Source organism: Balaenoptera acutorostrata, chromosome 4, assembly GCF_949987535.1.
Source record: "Balaenoptera acutorostrata chromosome 4, mBalAcu1.1, whole genome shotgun sequence".
Taxonomy (NCBI): Eukaryota; Metazoa; Chordata; class Mammalia; order Artiodactyla; family Balaenopteridae; genus Balaenoptera; species Balaenoptera acutorostrata.
In genome coordinates this window covers 88,604,267-88,628,681 of record NC_080067.1, presented here as the reverse complement: position 1 = coordinate 88,628,681, position 24,415 = coordinate 88,604,267, and the positions used below count along the sequence as shown (strand labels likewise).

Genomic DNA, 24,415 nt, shown 5'->3' with positions numbered 1-24,415 from the left:
AATCCTAAGCCTAGTACTTATGGTGACTCACAACTGATACATTCTACATTTCCAGATATATCTACCTTGCTTCTCTTTGCAATCTTCCTATTTGCCCAACAAGATTCACCATTTCCTAAAATCACCTTGTACCCCATTGCTCATGCTCACACTCATACTATGCTTCATCCATACCAATCCACTTTCAGTTCCCTGAATTCTCCACACATCTTTAAGTGTCTCTGCCTTTGCACATGCTATTTCCTCCTCCTGAAACATCTGTCCTTAGTCTTTCTAACCATTATAGGCTAACTTTTACTTGAATATTAAATATCCTATATTGATGTCATCTTTCCAGCAGTGTTTCTCCTTTTCTCCCATTCTGTGTAGATGACTCAAGGACTCTCCAAAAGTACTCTATGTTTTCTTTCTCTCTAGTATTTTACCTGGTGATGAATGAATGGATAAATGAATAAATAAATGAAAGTATACTGTCTGGAATTGCCTACTTTCTTATTCTTCCCACATCTGTACAAAGTTAATCTTACTATCCTTGGAGGATCTTTATATGCCACGTATCTTTGAAGACTTTCTTGACCATGCCAGATACAAGTGATCCCTCCCTTTTTAAATCCCCTAACTACTTATTCAATAAATCATTTACTGCTTTTATTTGGAAGTTATAGTAATTAGATTATTTCCTGTATTTCTGGAAGGTTTAGTGAATAGATTAATGAGGTTTTAAGTTAAATTAGTTTTATAATTACTTAAATTTCTTTGCTAGAAAATCACACTGCTGGTGAGAATGTAGAAGAGTATAGTATAGCTACATTAAAAAAGAGTGGGATAATTTCTTAAAAGTTAAGTATACATTTTCCATACAATCCAGGAATTCCAATCCTAGGTATCTAAGGAAGACAAATGAAAATATATGTTAGCACACAGAATGGTTCATAAATGTGCATAGCAACATTGTTCATAAGAGCCACAAGGGGTCCATCAGCTGGTGAATGATTAATTATAATATGGTATGTCCATTTAATGGAACACCATTCTGTCATAAAAAAGAGCAAACTACTGAAGCATGCTACAATGTGAATGATCCTCAAAAACATTATGCTAAATGAAAGAAGGCAGATGTAAAAGACCACATATTGTATATTTCCATTTATATGAAATGTACAGGATAGTACGTAGATACAAAAAGTAGATTGGTGATTGTCCAGAGTCCAGAGTGGGAATGGGGATTGACTAAAATGGGAATGAGAGATCATTTGGGGATGATGGAAATGTTCTAAAACTACATTGTGGTGATAGTTGCAAAACTCTGTACATTTACTAATAATCACTAAATTTCATGATATATGTTATACCTCATTAAAACTGCTAAAAATAAATAAATAGTGCTGATAAGCTTGTACAAGCAGCTTTTATGTCTCAGTTTCAATATTACTCCTTCAGAAGGGCCTTATCTGGAAACACTATCCAAAGTACCCCCTTCATAGTTTCTGTTGTTATATCCTGTTGATTTTCAATTATAGCACTACCACAAACTATAACTCTTATTTATGTACTGGAATATTTGTTTATTGTCTTTTCCTCGATTGAAATGTAAGCCCCATGAGGGCAGGTACTTTATTTCTCTCATTTACCATTTTATTCTCACAACTTAGGACTGTATCTGGCACAAAGACATGTTTAACAGCCATTTGTCAAATATATGAATAAATAAATGAATGGACAAATAGATAAATGGCTAAGTAAATGGATGACCAACATTTTCTTAGCAAGTTAGTTTTATGTATTTTTAGAAGACACAGAAAATAACCTCCCATTTTCAGAGGGGAAAAAAAAAAAATGCAACACAAGGGAAGTGGTATTTCCTCATGATCAGGAAAGCAGAATCACCTCCCCAGATCTGGCATCTGAGACTTTTATTCCCAAAGAGGACAAGTTGCCAGAACTGAGCACAGCCAACTTCCACCTCTTTTTCTTTAACCATCCCATGAACAAAGTGATTTTCTCTAGAGTCTAGATCCAATTAAGAGCAAGGGCAGCAGAGAGGAGAACACTGAGTGAAGCAATGTTACAGACGTTTATGCACATTCCTCTGGGGGATAGAGGAAGCTTTATTGGCATTCCGCCCCCTCCTTCTCTTTTTCACCCTCTGTCCCCCACCTCTTAAAACTCCTTTGCAGAAGGCATCAGGACAAAGAAGCACCAAGCATTCAGCTCAGGAACAGAAAATAAATACACTGGGAATACTCCATGGTCCCTGGCTGAATACAAAGCGGTGATTCAGCAAAGGAGCTGTAGCCTCAATGAAAACAGAGAGCCTGCACTGAACACAGCACCAGGAACAGAGAGAGAAAGAAGATACTAGCGTTGGGCAGGGGGGAGAGAGAGAACATCTAATGTCTTCACCATCTTTCCTTCCTGTGATGTCTCCCACAATAACAAGTTTAAATGCAATCGTAAGTTAAAGAAAGGGAATAGGAAATGAACATAATAATACTGCACAAAGGAATGGAGAATATACTGAGATAAAAAAGCATCAGTTTTCTCTAAAATGTAAAATGAGAATGAACTAGAGTCTAAAACAGGTGGCAGAAATAGATGATTTAAAAAGGGAAAATAGAGAAAAATGAGTAATATCATTTATTGGTTAGATGAGAATGAATCAGGAAGCTGTGTTCCACTCATGTTCTATGGCCACTGACTTCAATTATCTTGCTTAAAGAGTCGGAGCTTTATTTCCAATGTATATGGTGGGGATAATGTGCATGTCCTCTTTTCCTTCTTCACTAGGGTCTGGTGAGTACTAATTAGGGAAAGGATGTGACATGTTTTTAGAACTTTAGAGTGCTAGGTAAACAGAATGCTTTTTTGAAGTGGCTGTAAATTGTTGATGCTGAATAAACATTAAATCACACTCAAGTTTTGAGGCTGATAAAGAGAGAGCAGTTTATAGTTCACTGGGGAAAGATTTTAATTTCATTCCAGCATTTCTAAGCTAATGACAAAACACTACTAATTTTCCACAGCCCTACTTCTCCAAGCGGCAATTATCTGTGGGGGGGAAAAAATCAGGCAAAGCTCTTACTCATGAAAGCTGAGTGTTTTATAATCAAGTGAGGGTCATAGGAAGATGCAGAGGACAGCAATGTGTGTGTAAAACGTGAAACTCAGATGAGTACAAGGCAGAAATTATAAGGACTATCTCTAGGTTTTACATAGAGATTCAGTCTCACACAGGACAACAGAGGAGATATTGTGGATTAAATATCGTGTTATTTACCCAATAAAATCTACAGAACCTAGTAAGTCCAATACCTTAATAAGAGGTCTTAGAAAACCAGGCTTTCCATTCTTCTGATTGATGCAGCTCTGTATGCAGCAAATAAGGCTGGGTGCCAGGTTAATACTCTACATATTAAGAAAACTTTGGAGAGTATGCCATTTTATTATAATTTCATTTATCCTGTATGCAGACTTCCATTTTTCTTGCCTTTCAACTAGATTAAATACTGTAAATCACAGCTTTATTGATAGGAAAGCAGGTACTTGCATTACTCTTGAAAATGCCATGCCTAAGAGGCCAACTTCACTAATGAAAAGAAAGAGACTGGAGTTTGCCCAGCTAAACAAATTGCCTACTGTGAGGGGGCTGGGCAGTGAGAGCTGGTGTGTCTAAATCAAAAAGCTTTTGCCAGGTCATCAACTCTAGAAATGCAATTATCACCCATAATCATCATGAAAGTAACTTCAAAAGAATTGCTTCCTTTGGAATTTTCATTGGCCCTACAGGTTTCACCAGCTCATAGTTACTTATGACAGGGAAAAATGTCCAACAGATGTCCTATTGTCACTCCATACCTTCGGCCATACAGGATCCATAGAATGGAGCATAGCAACAAACACACTCCACTCTGTACCTACCATTAAAATTATTATTGAGCACTTTCTACTTGTTCAGCTCTGTTCCAGGCAATATATGGGGCATAGAAAACAAGGCTTTATGGAAATAGCAGTGATCTAAACCGGGATCTATTAATAACTAGTTGTTTGACCATAGGAGAATCATTTATTTTCCCTGGAGTTTTATTTCCTCTTCTTTAAAATGCAGACAATGTGATATATCTGAGTAAGTACATCAATACCAGTATTGATGCAGAGATTACCCAGACCAAGGTATTCATATAGTCTCCACTTCCTTGATTCTATGATTTAGGGAGTTTGCATTCTAGTTGAGGATACAAGCTAAAATGCACAAAACCATTAGCAAACGCTTAAGCACGGAACAGTTTGATACTGCCTAGAAGTTCCAAAATAAATAAACAAACAAATAAATAAACAAGGAAAAACAATAAATTAAGGATGGGATAATTGAGGAAAATAAAACATTAATATAATAAAGGAAATATGGGCATGGGTTATCAGGAAACATTCTCGACAAAAAGAGAGGATGAGTATTACAGAGAGATACACTAAGGCCTTTGGAGTTGAGGCTGATGGGACACACACTGGAAACTGATCACCGTTTATTGAGAAAAGAAAGGAACTGATAAAAAGCTGTGTTTGCAGAAGAATCCAAACAGTGGTGGAAATCTAGAACGTTAGACTACAAGCTGTATAGTATTTACTGTTCATTGCCAGTACTCAATCCAGGGCCTGGCATAAAGAACTCAATATATGGAAAAACTAAGTCAGTTATGCACTGATAAAGGTGTGGAGTAGAATGACAGCAGTGAGAATAAAGAAGTCCCTTTACTTAGAGACAGCTTATTAAATTTGCCAAGTAAAAAGAAAAATAAAAGAAATAATAATAATAAAAACTGTAACAGCACTGCAGCCCAATTGGGAGACCAAATCTGAAATGTAAATATATCTTCTGTGACTGCTCTGTGTCTTCTTTCTTCACCCTGAACCCTGGAATCGTCATCACCGTATTTCCTAAATTTGAAGCAACATAACAGCTGTCGACATCTATAGTGAGGCTGTATTTCGTAGTAAAGAATGATGAGCCAAAGTAGTCTCCAGTAAGGTGGGCTGTGATTCTAGTTACTAATCTTCTTGGAGGAAAGAAGTGTGCCAACAGTTTGAAAACAAAGATCCCCTGGGGTTTTCCTTCTAGCACACAGCCTGAGATTTGTTTACTCTATTTAGCTTGCCCTCACCTCTTTAACTGAAGTGCCTGCCTTTCTGTTTTTTCTCTCTATGCCCATTTAAGTTTCACCACAACCCTTAAGACTCAGCTCTTTCATTAAAAATGTCCACAGTAACACATCAGCCCACACCAATTTTTGAAGAGCCATCTAAGCCACCATCAGGAATATATTGCTTTCATTGTTACTTAACTTGTCATATGTACAAGTTCCTTGATGGAGTAAAACAGGACGGATGCAGATTTCTGTGCAGCCTGAAATTTATACAGTATGGAGTCTTTCTTTAAAAACAAAATGATAACTTAAAAATTAAAGACAAAGCTTTGGAGTAGCTGGCCAGTGCAAGTGAAGAACCCTAAAACTTAAGCTTCACTGTAAATTTACTTCTTCTGGGCATTTATTTAATCCCCACAGAATATCTAACACAGGGTTATGCATACTAACTACCCATATTACACTCTTTCCCTCAGCAATTTCATCTGTAGTTTAAATTATCCCCTAATAGGAAAACAGTTGATGATCCTCAGTAACTCAGATCTTTTCTAAACACTAGGTTCTCAGATTCACTTGCCAATGGGCAAATGTACCTGAGTACAGTAGACCTATCCTTACCTAGTGTAGAATGGTCTGCAAACTTTCTAAATAAGAGGATCCTTTTATCATCAAACAAATTTTCTTGCCTCTTTGTAATTGAGCAATTGTCCAGTAAAAAAAAAAAAAAATTTAAACTATCATATATTCAGAAAATCTTTAATGCATTTTTCATTATAATAGAGTGTACAACAGATCTGAAAAACAGCAGTTTATTCACACGTGAGATACAGGGTGTCTCTACATAATGCTTAAGGTATATATGGAAGTTTGGACACTTTGCAATGATTATGTAGTTTCCTAAGAGACTAGGGCTTGGGAACTGATTGCCTAAACCTTTCCTCTTGGGACTAAAGCTGAATGAAACTGAGACTTTATCCACAAGGAATTAACTTTGACATATTTAGGACTTTGTTAGATCATTCTTAGGATCCCTTGTCATTATCTTTTAACAAGCTCCATTTTTATTTTAGCATCCACACGTTTTCCATTGGGAAACTGTGACATTCTTGGAAATACTTTCAGCTTTAGACACAGATAACCCACTTTGAAATGGGGCTATCTGTGCTCTGCTGAAATCCTGACACCTGATCCTTCCCTCATCTGTTTGCCCCTAACCTGTCCCTGACTTTTCCTTTCTCCCTTTAAATCTCCACTTTTGTTTGCTTGGACTTTCTGAGCTCTTTCAAAACTATTACCCAAAATGCCACACTATGTATTTAAAAGTCATCTGGTTCCACAGACAAAGCCGTGCATCAATGCTTCTTTCACCATAAATACTGCTAAGGCAATGACAAAGTAATTGGCTAAGTACCTGTCAGCTCAACAGGAAAGAGACTGGTTTCATACCCTGGTAATTGCTGTTTATGTATTTTAACAGTTGAACTTTTAGGTAAAGTCATTTTACAAAAAAAGGATAAACTAAGGAAACATGCATATGAAAAATAAGAAAGCAAAAATGCTGAAGTTGATGAAAGAGACTGGGTTCAGCGGGAGGTGGAAGCATGTTTTACCTAGATACACTGATAGATGCCATTTGTTTGTTGACCTCATATTTAGTGACAGCAGAGGTTATCTGAATTGTAAGAACAGAAAATAAGACGTTCAAGTTCTTCTGCTTCATCACTTATGGAGGAGGCACTTGATATGAAAAGTAAGGGAGTGATATAAACAAACCACTCCTCAATTTCAGAATAACAGATTTACCCACCAGCAAAAAAAGTCCATGGTCACTGCTACCCCACTTCCATTCTAGTGGAGTTCATCACCAATGATACTGCAGAGTCAGCAGAGGGAAGGTTTTTACATCAAATAGTGGGGAGATGACTCAGTCCTTTCAGGGCTCAGACAGATTGGAGAGGTTCAAGGCCTAGTGTATCTAAGGCCTCGGTATAGGAAGAGAGCCAACAGGAAGCACAGATTTGGAGGTAGAATCATGTTTTACTCTTTGGGGCAGCAAATGAGGTAATAATTTCAGCCATGTTGACCAAGAGTTTGAGACAGGGTGAAGATTTGAAGGTTAACATAAAAAATCTTGCTTTCAAAATTTTTCTTTTATTTATTTATTTATGTTTTACAGTAGGTCCTTATCTATTTTAAATATAGCAGTGTGTACATGTCAATTCCAAACTACCAATCTATCACCCTCCCCCGCACCTTTCTCCCCTGGTAAACATAAGTTCATTCTCTTAGTCTGTGAGTATGTTTCTGTTTTGTAAATACGTTCATTTGTTTTCATAATTTTTAAATTCAGATGGCAGCAAGATGGCCACAGGGTAGACTTCAGGCAAAATTATGTTAACATGAATGCCAAAGTAATAGAGGTAGTCAAAAGATGTAAACAATGAGGTCACCATTTGACCTGATCAAACTCTATGAAGTTGCATGAATACAAAAGTATCTTTCTGAGATCAGATTTTATTTTGATATTCTTCTACATAGGAAGATATAACACCTAAGTAGACCTTCTGTTTTTATGAAATGCAGCCCCTCTCTCTTGACATGTTTGCAAATTTTCCAGTTTGAAGAAAGTAGTGAAGGTATGAATTTTAAAACCCATAGAAAAATGATTAGAGAATCCAGTTCTGAATGGAATTCTTCATAAGCAATCAAAGTTATATAGGGATGCCAGCAAAAATAAAATATAAACATACATAAAATAGAGTAGAAATTCAGAATATCACAGAATAGTAGTAGCAGAGATATTGAGAAATCAACTTCAACCTTCTACTACATAAAGGGTTTTTTTTGTAATATTTCTCAGGGGCTTCCCTGGTGGCACAGTGGTTGTGAACCAGCCTGCCAATGCAGGGGACAAGGGTTTGAGCCCTGGTCCGGGAGGATCCCACATGCCGCAGAGCAACTAAGCCCGGGCGCCACAACTACTGAGCCTGCACTCTAGAGCCTGCGAGCCACAACTACTGAGCCCACGTGGCACAACTACTGAAGCCCGCTCCCCTAGAGCCCGTGCTCTGCAACGGGGGAAGCCGCCGCAGTGGGAGGCCCACGCACTGAAGCGAGGAGTGGCCCCCGCTCGCCGCAACTAGAGAGAGCCCACGTGCAGCAACGAAGACCCAACAAAGCCAAAGATAAATAAAATAAATAAATAAATAAATAAATAAATAATTTTTTAAAAAAAAATAATAATATTTCTCAGTAGTGGTTACCTGTCCTCTGCTTAAATACAAAATGACTAAAAACTTACTTCTTCACAAGGAAATCTATTCCATTTGGCAGAATAGCAAATGACATTTATAAAATAAGCACACATATACCTATAGATATGTATATACAGTTGACCCTTGAAAAACATGTGTTTGAACTGCACGGGTCCACTTATACTTGTATTTTTTCAATAGTAAGTAGTACAGTACTACATAATCCTTGGTTGGTTGAATCTGCAGATGCAGATACAGAGGAACCTTGGATACAGAGGAACCAAGGATACAGAGGAACCAACTACACAGAGGTGGATTTTTGACTTTGCTGAGGTTCAGGGCCTCTAACCCACACATTGTTCAAGGGACGACTATATAGAGTTGTCTGCAGAGAATTGGTTCCAGGACCCTCCATGGGTACTGAAATCAATAGATGCTCAAGTCCCTTATATAAAAATGGTACAGTATTTGCATATAACCTACACACATGTTCCCATATACTTTAAATCATCTCTAGATTACTTAGAATAACTAATACTATGTAAGTGCTTTGTAAATAGTTGTAAATACAATGTAAATGCTATGCAAATCATTGCCAGTGTTTTGGCAAATTCAAGTTTTGCTTTTTAGAACTTTCTGGAATTTTTTAAAAATATTTTCTATTTCTACAGTTGGTTGAATCAATGGATGCAGAACCCACAGATATGGAGAGCCAACTGGAATTGTAGATCATTCTTATTTTATTCTTATAATAACCTTCTGGGATAAGAAGGTAAATATTATTATTATCATTTCATTTTATAAATAAAGGTCTTGAGGACCAGTAAGGATAAATGATTTGCCCATATTTACAAAGCTGGTAATTGATAGAGGTGATACTTGGAGTTAGGTCTCCTGGTTCAGAAGCTTGTTATTTCTATTATGTCTTTAAAAAGATGTTCATCTTTTAAAAATCATTCAAACTGATTTGCTTATTTAAATGATGTTCTGTTTGTTTAAAGTATAAACTACCTTAAATTCTTTGCTTTTCTTTAATCTCTCTTTTCTTTCGTTCTTCCTTTCTTTATCTCTTTTTTTTTTTGAATGAGACATAGTATAAACACACACACACACACAAACAAATAATGTTCCTTTTTATAGAGAGCTACAATTTGCCTCCCTATAGCTTGCACCAATTTTCACTTTATAATCCTGTCAACAAAGAAAATCCTTTTATCTTTGTGTCATACACATAGTAGAAAGTTTGCTTCCTATGTTTTTATCCAAATATTGAACATGGCCAAAGACAACCACCATCAATCAGTTCTTTTGTCATGATTATTCAATCAACTGAAACAAAAATCTAGCTCATTATGGACCCATAATCTGTTCATAAGTCTATCAGGAGAAACCTGTCAAAACACAGATACTCAGAGTGAATGGCATTTCCCTGATCTACCAATATGGAATTTTATTTGTTTTAAAGAAATTGATTGACCATGTTATAGTTTGTTCCCAGGGGACCCAGGTTGGCTCCCAGTGATCACTGCTTCCTTTTCAAAATATTCTAGCATTTAGACTTTTGTTGTCGTTGTTGCTGATTTAATATTATTTTCCCCTTTTACTTATAACTAGGACAATATTGTATGTCACCAATACTGTGAAACAGTTTTTGTTTTCTACAGATTTTCAGATGTTAGTAATAGTATTTCTACAATCATGCTATCAAGTTATTTTAGTGACCTAGGTTTCATACATATGAGTCTTATAGCCGAACTTGTTTATATTACTCTAATCATTTCTTCATATGCCTTGGGTCTTTAACATTGAAAAGGATATAAAAGCATAATTATGATAATTTTCCTTGATAAAAAATTGAAATTTAATTTAAATTCTTATTCTTCTTTCAGTGGCCAGTTTCTCATCTTCACTAGGAATGCTAGTTAACAGATCACTAGATCTTTTGGTGACTGAGAATGAAAGAAAATAGAAATTTAGTCTGGAACTGAGATCACAAAGAATTGATTTTAATTTTTTAAGTTATTTCGCATTTAGCTAAGACAGTATTAATTTCTATCTTTTAACACAAGTAGAAAAAAATGTTATAAGGTTTTACTTTTTAGGGGCTATATGATAACAAAGATATAATAGAAACAAGAAATATTATGTCTGACTTCTCTTATAAGATAATTTTGGCTGTTGCATAATGATTACTTAAAAATAAAACATATTAACCAAACCAATTAAGAAAGCCATCATGTGATACTTATATATTATATCTGTCCACACCCTTGAAAACCTGGAAAATTTGGTTTTCTGAAATAAACTTCCCCAATTATTAGTGCATCAAATTAATTAGGTTCCTATTAAAGTGTGCTATGACCCAAGTTCACAATAATATTCACATTTATATTTTGTGTATGTAAATTTTATGTACATATAAAAGGCACATGTATGCTTTTACTTTCTATATATAATTATAAATGTATGCTGAAAAAATTAAAAATAAAATAAAAATCTATACAATATAGATTAAGTACATTTGTGACACAAATTGTTTACACATAACAGATTCTGTATAAATACTGTTATATTTAGAAGAACTGTATTTTGAATTGTTTTGTTTTTATACAAGAATTAAAGCATTCATGCAAAAATATTTTTGTTTCCTAAACTATGACATTTATAAGATAATGTAGGAGTTTATTATTTTTTTTAATTTGAGCATATCATCTCATTTATAACATCATGCATTTCATCTGATTTACTCAACCATATTCAAAAACGTAATGTCACTTTACCAGACCAACATCTTTGTTTAATAGGCAAGTAGGAATTATAACAATTTTGGAGTTGAAACTATGGAGGATAATTCCCAACTTTCTATAGACAATAGGTTTTGTGGAACTAAAGTCTAAATCTCTTGATGTTCAATCTAGAAATTTCTCTAATCTAGTAATATCCTATAGACTTTAGGCAGTTCCTTGTCATGGTGATGATATTAGATGTTAGTTCATCAGATTAGAGCCACAAAAGATACACAGAAGAATAGAGGTCAAAAAGAAAGTCAAAGAAAAATCCATTCATCTGCTAAGTTAATGATTCAGCAACAGAAAATGCTGATCATAAGATATGCTCATGCAATTGCATCACGAACATACACAAGATGACAGAAATCTTTGGTTATCTCAGGATGAAGATCAGCCACAAATTGGCAGCTGTATGTGGCTTAAACCCCATAAAATAAACAGCCCTGATGTAGATATGCTAGAACGAGGTGTGACTGAAGAAACACAAAGATTAGAAATAAGGAAACCAATTATTTTTCTCATTTAGTATTTTCACGTGTATTTTGGCTAGTACTGAACTGCATCACTTTCGTTGTTATCTTTTGTTCCTAGAAAGGTAGTGTGGCAAACAGTAGCATGTCTAAAGCACAACTTGAGAAAGGATGTTACTAACTTTAGATAACTTCAAGATATAAACATTCAATATAGAAATGCATCATCAAAAATTATAAAGGAATAAATATTAATGCATTATTGTATGAGAAACTGGGTTGCATTTTCCCTCTGACCTAATACAAATAACGCCCTTGTGCATTATGGCAAGACGCACAAAAGGGAATTTGGGATTATTACAAAGCCCATTGTACATTCAAGTTGGAATTTCTCCAGGAGTGAGTAATGAACCCTACACTGCAAAACTCAGGTAAGTATCATTGTTCAGTATGAATAATTACTTTGAGTCAAATGAATGTGAGTGATCTGCCCCTTGCCTCATTTCACAACGAAGTAGAACAGGTGAGGTGAATATACCTGTTGCACAACAATCCTGCTCCCAAATCCCCAACTTAGCCCCTGAAAGTCCACAGCCACCACTAGAGGGAGAAAGTCTCAGCAGTTCCAGGAAAGTATATCCCTTCTCTTACAGCTCCCTGCGAGGCTGAGCTCACTCTTCAGACAGAGGACATGCCTCACTTCAGGATCACTGAGTGACTCTTAGCTCTGTCAGAGCTACTAATCTATCAGAGGAAGGAGCATAATTTGTCTGGGCCCCTGTGACTGAAGCTTTGGGATTCTCCTAAAAAAAACCTTATTTGACCTTCTCTAGAAAGCCATCCTCAAATAGAGCAGCAGCAACAGGGAATGTTCAAAGTATTTCCAGCCAAACCCCCTAATCCACCCTACTAATGACCAGAAGAGAATCAATCTCTTATTTTACTATGTCTTCTTCAACCACACATCCACAATCACTCCAGGGGTGGTTGATTTCACCACTAACATAACTTCCTTCATCCATGTCTCCTAATTTATTTCCTCTTTTATAAATAAATTTCTGCTCTGCTTGATTTATAGTATAACTATCACTCTCTGTTCAATTCAGTGAGCAAATATTTATCTGAGAACTTGTAGGTACTAAGCTAAATTCTGGAATGAAAAGGTAAAGTAGATGAAACACCTGCCTTTGAAGGGCTGATAGCACATCTGAAGCAAGATACAAGTGAAAATAATTTTTAAGTGTAGTAAATGCTACATTGAGGTATGCATATACTGCAGTTACCTCACTTCTGGGTATATTTTTGAAGGAAACAGAATGAGTATCTCAAAGAGATACCTGTACTTCCGTATTCTTTGCAGCATTATTCAAAATAGCCAAGATATGGAAACAACCTAAGCATTCACTAATGTATGAATGGATAAAGAAAGTAGGAAACCTATATCTATATCTATATCCACACAATGGAATATTATTCAGCTATGAAAAAGAAGAAAATCCTGCCATCTGTGACAATGTGAATAAACCTGGAGGACATTATGCTAAGTGAAATAAGCTAGATAGAGAAAAATAAATTCTGCATTATCTCATTAATATGCAGAATCTAAAAAAGTCAAAGTCAGAGAGGCAGAAAGTAGAATGGTGACTGTCAGGGGCTTGAGGGGTGGCAGAAATGGGGACATATTAGTCAAAGGGTACAAACTTTCAATCATAAGATGAGTAATTTTGGGGGATCTAAAGTACAGCGTGGTAACTATGGTTAATAATGTCGTATTGTATATTTGAAGTTTTCTAGCAGAGTCAATCTTGGGTGTTCTCACCACACACACACACAAAGATAACTATATGAGGTGATGGATATGTCAATTAGCTTGATTTTAGTAATCATTTCACAATTGATACATATATCAAATCATCCTTCTGTACACCTTAAGTATATGAAATTTTATTTGTCAACCGTATCTCAGTTAAGCTGAAGGGGAGGTATGCAGACAAGCTATCGGCAATAATAAATAAGGTACTTAGCCCACATTGGGAAAATTACGGAAGATTACTTGAATTAGATAGCACCAGAACTAACCTTGAGCCTTGAAAGAGTGGCAAAGAGGCAACCTAGCAAAGAAGTATGGTGGGGGGGGTGGAGAGGAGGAAGAGGTTCCAGGCAGAGAGAGCATCATGAAGAAAGGTAAGAACCAGCATTGTGTGTGCACACACACTAGCATGCTTGTGAGTGCCGACTGTTAAGTGGTTCTGAATTAGCGGACACAGTGAGGTAGCAGGTCATGGAGAGTTATCCAAGCTAAGGGGCTCTGCCTTTATGTTGTAGATGAGGAGAAGCCTTTGAAGGATCTGGTGACATTTCTACACTGATACTGGAAAACAATAGGTCTGGGATAGTCAGGTGAGCTCGGGTCCATGGTTCTGCCAACTACCTGGAGTCTGGAAGGTCTAAGTAGTGTCAATTCCTACTTCATTTCAGACCTTTGTCTTCATCTTTACCTCACAAAGCTGGACCAGGTTTTATGATCCTGAACTTATACAGCAAGAGTTTAAAAAGATGGGGCTCAGCACTCTGAGATGCATCTCCATGTCACCCCTTGTTACCATAGCTTTGACACAGAGCTTCAGTTCTAGGGACTACATCCCTCTCTTTTACTCCTTGACCAAGTTACCTATCTTGGTAATATGTCTGAGGAATATCCCTTATTACTGAGTTCTCTGCCCTGTTCAAGCCAGCCCTTAAGACAAGGACTCTGTTTCTTCTCTGAGCCTCAGTCTTGAGACTGAGTCTCTACTAGGAGCTGACAGAACTCCCTGTAACACTGCCTGCCTCCATGGGGGGCTCACTAAAAGCTGTTGACCTGTTATTTTCCTCTTACTGTGCTCTGCCCTTTTTCTTTGTGTACCATGTTGTACCTTCCTTGGCTCCGCCTCTCACCTGCTAAGAAAGCTTCATGAGACCTTGTCCTGCATGTCACACCAGAAACTCCCCAGGCACCTGCAGCAGTGCCTCTGTCATCCCAAGAGACAGGTCTAGATCTATTTCCAGTTCCTCCCAATTTAACACAATCAGTCCCAATTTTAGCCCAAAGTAACTTTTGTTCAAATTAGAAAAAAAAGGTCTACCTTCCTGAAAGAATTTGATACAATCTACAGTGTCTGCAATGGGTAGAATACCCTTTGAGCCTGTGCAAAGGAGAGCCTGCCAACTGAGACCACAACCTCACTGCATCCATCCTAGTAGGGTCTCCAAGAGGGACAAATCATAGGAGACTAGCATAATTTTTTAGGGGGGGGTAAAAAATGGCATATCATGACCTCCTAGAGAAATGGAAATAAAAACAAAAATAAACAAATAGGACTTATTGAAACTTAAAAGCTTCTGCACAGCAAAGGAAACCATAAACAAGGCGAAAAGACAACCCTCAGAATGGGAGAAAATATTTGCAAATGAAGCAACTGACAAAGGATTAATCTCCAAAATTTACAAGGAACTCATGCAGCTCAATATCAAAAAAACAAAAAACCCAATCCAAAAATGGGCAGAAGATCTAAATAGACATTTCTCCAAAGAAGATATACAGATTGCCAACAAACACATGAAAGAATGCTCAACATCATTAATCATTAGAGAAATGCAAATCAAAACCACAATGTGATATCATCTCACACCGCTCAGAATAGCCATCATCAAAAACTCTACAAACAGTAAATGCTGGAGAGGGTGTGGAGAAAAGGGAACCCTCTTGCACTGTTGGTGGGAATGTAAATTGATAAAGCCACTATGGAGAACAGTATGGAGGTTCCTTAAAAAACTAAAAATAGAACTACCATATAACCCAGCAATCCCACTACTGGACATATACCCTGAGAAAACCATAATTCAAAAAGAGTCATGTACCACAATGTTCATTGCAGCTCTATTTACAATAGCCAGGACATGGAAGCAACCTAAGTGTCCATCGACAGACGAATGGATAAATAAGATGTGGCACATATATACAATGGAATATTACTCCGCCATAAAAATAAACGAAATTGAGTTATTTGTAGTGAGGTGGATGGACCTAGAGACTGTCAGACAGAGTGAAGTAAGTCAGAAAGAGAAAAATAAATACCGTATGCTAACACATACATATGGAATCCAAAAAAAAAAAAAAAAAAATGGTTCTAAAGAACCTAGGGGCAGGACAGGAATAAAGATGCAGACATAGAGAATGGACTTGAGGACACAGGGAGGGGGAAGGGTAAGCTGGGACGAAGTGAGAGATTGGCCTGGATTTATATATACTACCAAATGTAAAATAGATAGCTAGTGGGAAGCACCCATATAGCACAGGGAGATCAGCTCGGTGCTTTGTGACCACCTAGAGGGATGGGATAGGGAGGGTGGGAGGGAGACACAAGAGGGCAGAGATATGGGGATATATGTATATGTATAGCTGATTCACTTTGTTATAAAGCAGAAACTAACATACCATTGTAAAGCAATTATACTCCAATAAAGATGTTAAAAAAAAAAAAAAAGTTTCAGGAAGAGAGTCCTATTGCATTGAATGTCATTGACGCAGTGCCTGACATTGAGTAGATGATCAGTAGATATTTATTGACCACTGGCTAACTCATATTTCATTTTCTTTCCTTTCTTTGCTTTAAAAATAATATTTATTCATCATAGAAAATTTGGAAACATAAAAGCATGAGGAAGAAATTTTAAAAATAGCTTACAATTAAATAAAAAAAGGCATATCATGTTATAACATGAAAACCAAGAAGATAATTTTCAGCTCTTTATTTGGAATAAAGATCTCTGAAATGAGAAATAGGAGACATGAATCTAGTTCTCAAATGATCACTTGAATCTTTAGACAACCAACTAAATTTTTCTCTTCTCAGTTACATCTCTTTAAAGTGAGATGATAGACTGCCTAATCTCCAAGGACTTTCCTATTCTAAATTTCTACAAATCTACCCTATAGTAATTAACAAATTCTGAAGCAAAGTGTTTTCTTCAGTGAAGGTTAATCACTCATTAACTTGAGATTATGTTTTGATTACAGGTGACTATAAAAATGTGTTCACTCATCCTGCACTCCTGATAACAAACTCAACTATAGGATACATATGACTTTAAAGGACTTGAAAAGAAATGGCCATCTTAGACTAAATGGCCAAACTTAACCATAGAAATAAAAATAAAAAGCTTATTTTACTGTTTTCTAATTTTATAAAAGTTATTTCCTACTGTGAATATAATGATAATAATCTTATTAAGAGCTTACATTTTATATCATTTTATAGTTTACAGAACACTTTGATACATAGTATCTCATTTGATCATAAAAATAGCTTGCATAGTAGGCCAAGTAACTGTCAGTTTTACTCATTTAATAGATCAGACTATTTCAAGATGTTTAGATCTTGGTCTTCTGACTACAGTCGCCCTCTGTATCCATGGATTCTGCATCCACAGATTCAAACCAACTGCAGATTGAAAATATTTGGAAGAAAAATTCCAGAAAGTTCCAAAAAGCAAAGCTTGAATTTGCCAGAGCGCTGGCAACTATTTACATAGCATTTACATTTTATTTACAACTATTTACATAGCATTTACATTATATTAAGTATTATAAGTAATCTAGAGATGATTTAAAGTATACTAGAGCATGTGCATATGTTATATGGGAATACTATGCCATTTTATACAAGGGACTTGAGCATCTGCAGATTTTGGTATCGAGGGGGGTCTTGGAACCAATCTCCCACAGATACTATGGGATGACTCTACTTGTTGAACATTCTGAACTTATATCCTTGATAAAAATCCTTTATCTTTGACATAAACACTTGTCTATTAGTTTCATGTAGACTGATCACCATGTAGAGTTGAAATGAATTCTATAAACATCTAGCTAATATTTTGTAAATCATATTTGTGGCAAATATGACAACATAAGTACAAAGAAGTAAGCCTGTTTGAATAAGACCAAAGACATTTTCCTTGACTAAATATAGTCTCTTTTCTCCCATTAAAAAGAAATTCTAAAACTGTTTTGTATCTTTTGTGTCTTGCCTAACATAAATGAAAGAGTGAACACAAGACAATAGGATTTAAAAAGTCAAGCTTTAATGCTATTTCAAGAGATATTATGTAAATTGGAACCACATTAAAATAATATGGATTATTTTAACATCCACTCCATTTTCCATGACATTGTAGGGATGAGATTGTGTGGTAAAGAAATGGATCTATGATGATCTCTTTCCTCTCTCTCAATTGAATTTGCATATCTTTGTTGTTGAAATATTTCCCAAACCACACACATGACTATAATTTTTTACTACACATCTAGTAAGTGCTGCCCTGAACATGGTTTGTAAAAGAGATTTTTCAACCAGTAAAGCAGCAGTTCTCAACTCGATGTACATATCAGAATTGTTTTTTAAATACCTATGTCCAAGCCCCACCCCAAACTAATTCAATCAGAATTTCTGAGAGTAGGGAATATGTGGCTTCATTGTTTTTTAAAAGGCCTCCAGTAGAGTGTAACATGCAGCCATGGTTGTGAACTCTCTACAGCAGTATTTCTCCAACTTTAATGTGCTTATGAATCACTTGGGATCTTGTTAAAATGCAGATTCTGATTTTGTAGGTCTGGAATAGGCCCTGAGATTTTGGAATTTAGCAAGTGACTATATGATACTGAAGATGCTCATCTACAGAACACACTTGTAGCAGCAAGAGTCGGTGGTTCTCAAACTGTGGCCCGGTGCTGCAGCATCAGCATCATCTGAGAACTTGTCACAAATGTAGACTTCAGCCCCTACCAGAGAACTGAATCAGAAACTCTGAAGGTGGGGGCCAGGTAATCTTCGTTTTCATGAGCACTCAAGGTAATATGGATACACCTTCAAGTTTGAGAAACTCTGGTCTAAAAAAAAAGAGCTCCCTAAAGTCTAAACAACTGGCTACATGTAGTTGAAAAACCACTAACACTTTATGCTTTGTGTAGCAGTTTATAATTCACCAAAGTGAACTACTTTAACCTCTTGTGGGCTCTTTAAAACAATCCCATAGAGTAACTAAAATAGGTAATTTCATCATTTTTTAAATGAAACTGAAGTTCAAAACATTTAAGAGACATTCTCAAAGTCATGTAGCATTCAAGGATAGATCCAAAATTAGAGCCTAGCTCTTCTGAGTTGTACAAAGTAACAGGCAGGATATGCAAAGGAGAACAGGGCCAATGGCCAAAAGCTGTGGCCTGAAAGGGCAGGCTCTCTTGGGCTCAGGTGATGACAGTGAGGGGGACCAGCACACATTCAGGCAACCTCCTACCAGGTGAGTCACAGACATTTGTACTTGGAGCTCCCAAAGACTACAGCAAAATGCACTAATCCTTCTTCTGCCTGAGTTTGCTGTTATGTGGAACCAGCCTCAAGAAACACAAATGTTTAACCCTCACCAACTGATTTAGTGGATGAGTCAGTCATTTTTGGTTGTTCACTCCACAATTCTAAAAATAATTCATTCAAAGTCAAATTACCTAGAACAATCACCTTAACATGTGCTGTATGTATGTATTTCATACTTATAGAAACACAAATTACCACAGTTTGTATTTGTCACATGAGATTTGTCTGCTGTGTTCCTCAGGACATAAATGAACAGCAAGTGACATAAGTGCATAAACATCCTTTTAAAAATGTATATAATCTGCCATATTCTTAGACAAGATATAGTACACTTTACTCCATTATTTACCAAGTATATTTGATAAAGGACTTAATGGGCAATGAACAGTCCTTAAAGTATCAGTAATAACCTATAAATTTTGATTACCTTTAGTGAGTTAGCTACAGAAAAAGAAAACTTCATAATTGTCTCAAACTCTCCCTATAGACCCATGCCCATAAAGTTTGTTTTCAAATAATGAATAATTATAAGTGGTAGAAAAATCACATACTGTGTCAGGAGTTTGTTTGATTGTTGACAGTTTCTTTGTGAATGTAGGCGTGCCAGATGCTTTAAAGAAGAGAAGCCATTTTTCTCTTAAAAGTTGCACAAAATTTTTACATTTTACTGTCAAATAATCACATCTTTTTAATGCTTTCGCTTTTTCTCCTACTGTAGAAACAAACAAGGAAATAAAAGACCAAAGATTTTGAAAAACTAAAAATTTAACTATTTTAAACTTAGGTACTTAGTTTCTTATACCTAACACTTATTAGGTACATTTATATTTAAATAGGAAAAATGTTATCACCATAAAAGGTATTATAATATCTGAAAACATCAAATAGGGTCAGAATTGTGAAATAAATGCAATTTCAATGCCCCCAATTTTAAATATTTAAAGTCACAACACTAGTGTGGACCCTCTGATTTTACCACATATGCAGTTATGCAATATGTCCAGATATGCAGGTATATGTAATTTTTAGAGTTACCTTATGAGCAGATATATTGGGATTAATTATTTTATAATGATCTTTCCAGACGTATGCTGCTAATATTGAAAATATAGTTAGTGGGACTATGAAAAATGAAATTTTAAAGGTCAGATTGGAACACTATTTTCACTTTTCCCTTAATTTATCAAAAGAGTTACATGGTTTCAAGCTGTCAAGATTAACCAGGAAGTGAATCCCTATGGGAGCCTGGGTACAAGGATAGAGGGTTGGAAGGACCAGTGCTAGAAACTTATCCAGTAATTGATGAACTCCTACACTTGTGGGGGGGTGGCAGTGAGGCAGGTGGGCTCCGTTCAGAAAAGCAACTGAGACTTCCGCACAAGTAAAGTCCTGTGGGTAACTGTGTCTCATACTTTACTGTGCAAACAAATGGAAATGAAGATTCTGGTTCAGTAGGATTTAGGAAGGCACTCCAGGCGCTGCTGCTGCTGCCACTGGTCTGTAAATCACACTTTGATCCTTTGCCTTTGAGATGGAAGATGGTACTGTGGTTTCCTTTAACTCTTAAAGGATCTCATAAAGGTGCTCATAAAGATCTAGAATCCCTTCTGGGAAACAACAGGGTTAGGTTGGTATACATGAGATTATCTTTCTTTCCACCTAGTTTTATCACCTTCATTCTAGAGTCTTTCTTTTCTTTTTTCCAAAAGATAGAAATCACAGAGCAAGACCCCAAGACTAGTATATACTGTCCTATCAAGATGCACATTTACATCGAAGATCATAATTATACAAAAGTAAGTATCAGTTCCCCCCACAAAACACTTGTTTCATGGAAGTAAGGCAGTAAAGGTAAATGTTTTGGGGACAGTCAGCCAAGCTCCTGTCACTGAACCACCAGAATTACAAACCTCCCTTCTTTCCTGTTGCCATTTCAGATCATTCAGGGCCACAGACTCACTGAGACAGGATTTTTTTTCCCCTTGCCATTTCACTTTCTCAGTGCCAAACATCTACTGTGTCTTCCAACGAATCAAGTTCTCCTTCCTCTCCTCCCCTGGAAGCTCATGCTCCCAGTAAAATGTCAAAAATAAAGTGGAAGCAAGGCTTTTCCCAGGCTAGACTTGTAAACAGAAAGCAAGAGTGCCAATCTTCACCAGCAAACTGACCCACAAAGCTTACTGAACTCAGTTAAAGAGATTGAGAAGAAGGTCAGCTATGAAAACAAAGGGAACTCTCTCCATAGTTACTTCCGATAGAGCTCCACCAACCCAGAAATAAAGCCTTGTCCAAGGCAAAGGAAATAAAAAAGAGGGCACATTAGGTGAGGTCTGGGAAAGCAATGGACTCTCACAGGTGACTTCTCTGCATGCTCTGTTTGTCTATCTTCTCTTTCCCAGGGAACAATTGCTTCTATATTTATTCTCTGTGCTCACTACCCACCCCATTTCCATACTGCAATGTCTACTAAAGTGTAATGCTTAAAAACTCCATTTCTTTTGAGCCATAGACACACAGAAGCACGTATATATCATATATATAGATATTTATGTAGTAAGACTGCCTCTCATAGACATAGAGTTGTATGCATACAATGTACGAAAATATAAGAATACCTTCTTTCTTCTAAATTAACATTTACATGCTTATCTAACTCTTTGATAACTATAGCTTAAGATATAGGTGATGCTGACTTAGAAAGACCTTACAAAGTTCATGGACATTAACATAAAAACTCATACACCCAGAGTATTCACTTTTCCCATATTCATTCTTATAATCAATGACAACAAATCTTTCTAAGAACAGCATAAATTTATATAGAGTGCTTCACTTGTAAAGGGTTAATGATGTTAGGGAATATGAATGCTAGCAGTTGATATGGCATGCTTATGTGTTTGCGAAAATATTTTCTGCACCATGTCCAAATCCCTTTGCAAACAGACAAATTACTCTATAAATCTTATTACTCCATGTGGATAAATCACACATGAAGGTTTCACAGGGCTGGAGAGCGCTAGAAGGGAAAATATGCTTTGGATAGTAGGATCTTTGGGATTCATAATCATGCAATGCTCAGGAAATGAAGACAGGAGCACTTACACATTAGGATTTTCTTAGTTTTTATACTCCGCAGCAACATACACACACCACAACACACAACCCACACATCCCTCTCTAACAAGGCAAGAGATCCCAAAGCAGGACACTGTGACAGCCAACCAAATTTATTTCTGAGAAAAGGAAAGAAAACTTTGCTGCTGTAGGCAGCTCTGCTATAGAACTGCTCCCCGATGCCCCAGGGTTTATGCACTATCAGCTCCTTGCACACAGATTAGATGCTTCTTTTCTATCAGATACTGCTTTTTATTGCCACAACAAACAATATTAGCCAGCTAGACAGACTGACACTAGGTCATTTTATTTGGATGAAATGAGATTTTAAAAGATCTCCAAGGAGAACATTTTCTTTCATTATTCATTTATTTATTTATTTATTTATTTTTAGTGTCTGATAGAAATTCAAGGAAAGCTATAAAAAAGGACAAGGAGTATATGCAGTGGATGGAGAGGGGAAAGAGAGAAAAGAAACACAGGAAAACAGGCTAGGAGCTCTTTAGAAACAGAATTATGGCTAGGTTCCATCTGAGTTTCTCCAGCTCACTGTCCCTTATAGGGGTCAAACTCCAAGGACTTGGGACTCTTCCCTTTCCAAATTTCAGTCCCAAATTATATTTCAGAGTTTGGCAGAGCTGCATAGAGATAACACGTTGAGGTCAATAATCAATTTGAAATATCCATTCAATGCCAGGTTAATTCTTTCCTAACCTCTGTGCTTAACACTCTTATTCTTAAGTATTAGCAATTTGGCAAGTTCTTTTTGTTTTTTTTTCCCTTCTGTTCATTCTTGTGTTGATTTCTATCCACATTCCAGAAAAGGCTCAGTAATCAACCAAAGTTCTAAGATTGATTGATTGCCCTCCATGTCAATTAGAAGATCCTTACCGAAAGTCTCCTATCCAAACTATTGCTGGGGCAGAGCGAGAGCCTTTTTGTACGTATCCACACGTACATACACACATACACCACGGAGAATGCAATACTGTGTACCACTCTCTGAGAGCCATAATTCAACAACTCTTCTTTCTCAGTTAAGGAACCCCAACAAAACTCTAAAGTACAAAGCATCTGCAATCACAAAAGAAAAAAATACTGCCCAAATGTCACTAATACCATAGATGAAATCAGACGTTCTCGGCAAGAGAAACAAGATCCTAGGAACTAAACAACATTTAACCAACCCTGCTGATCCTTGACAGGGACCAGAATCCCCTTGAAATTTGTTGGCAGATACCTCGACCAGTCTGTAAAAGGCGCGCGCACACACACACACACCACAAGCCTGCAGCATCAGGGGCTGGAGTTCAAGCAGAACACACACACACACTCTTAAGCGCCACAGAAAAGTTGCCCGAAAGCCCTACCTGAGGATGGCCGTGTCCCCCTGCCTCACGGTGATGTTGTCGGTGCCTCGGTTAAAATCCACGCTGCGAACGGGCAGTCCTGTGGGAAGAAGGCAGAGCAATCTCAGTAGGACCAGCGGCAACTGTTTCCGATCAGGCTGAACTCTGGCGACCATGGTGGCCACGCCGAGGTGCGGGTCGCGGGCTGCTCTGGAGGATGTGCGTGTGACCGCTGCTCGCCGAGAGGGCTTTACAAACGGAGGGCTTTCATCCACGGCAAAGGCGTAACGGGCTTTGCCAATTTGTGGTCCTTTCCACTTTGCGTCTCTCTTTCCCTCGCTCAGTCTCTTTTGCCTCTAAGACTCAACAAAGCCCTCAAAAACCCGAGCAGAGGTGGGGAAAAGTCAAAGAAACAAAATTTGAAAGGAGAGAGTACAAAATATAAAACCCTCTAGAAAAGATGAAGAGAAGGCGGCCAAAGAGAAGGTGTTTTCTGGTCTCTCTGTGGCTGGATGCTCCTTTGCCAGCGTCTGAGCTGAGCCTCTTGCCTCCGTAACCCACTTTCCCGGTGGGCGAGGGAACCGGCACCCAGCCTGCCAGCGAGTGTAAAGAAACCCACACAGCAGCGGCAGCAGCCCAGAGTCTCCCTCCCCCTCCTCCCCTTCCTGTTTCTCCCTGCAGTCCCTCCCTCCCTCCCTCCGCTTGGCACCTCCCCCGCCCCCCCGCGGATTCCAACAGCCCCTCCGAGTCATCCCCTCTGCCCTCCCCTCAGCGTGGCCCCTCGCTTTCCACAACTGCCCCCTTCAGCAGCCGCCAGCCTCAGTGAAAGCCTGATGCGCCTCTAGGTTGTCAGGACAACAGCTCCATCTGAGGCCTGGCTGATTTA

The 24,415-nt window shown here is 37.3% G+C and overlaps 1 protein-coding gene across 4 annotated transcripts in view; it reads right to left on the bottom strand.

Moving 5' to 3' along the window:
- LSAMP (limbic system associated membrane protein) overlaps positions 1 to 24,164 on the bottom strand; it is a 657,783-nt gene extending 633,619 nt beyond the window's left edge. Inside the window, exon 1 of one of the 4 annotated variants that reach the window (XM_057545177.1) lies at positions 23,551 to 24,164. In XM_057545177.1, the coding sequence (XP_057401160.1) occupies positions 23,551 to 23,705 (155 nt within the window). In that variant the 5' untranslated portion in view covers positions 23,706 to 24,164. The remainder of the gene's footprint in view (positions 1 to 23,550) is intronic. The other 3 variants (XM_057545178.1, XM_007181898.2, XM_007181899.3) reach the window with 3 other exon arrangements.
- Positions 24,165 to 24,415: the final 251 nt, after the last annotated feature.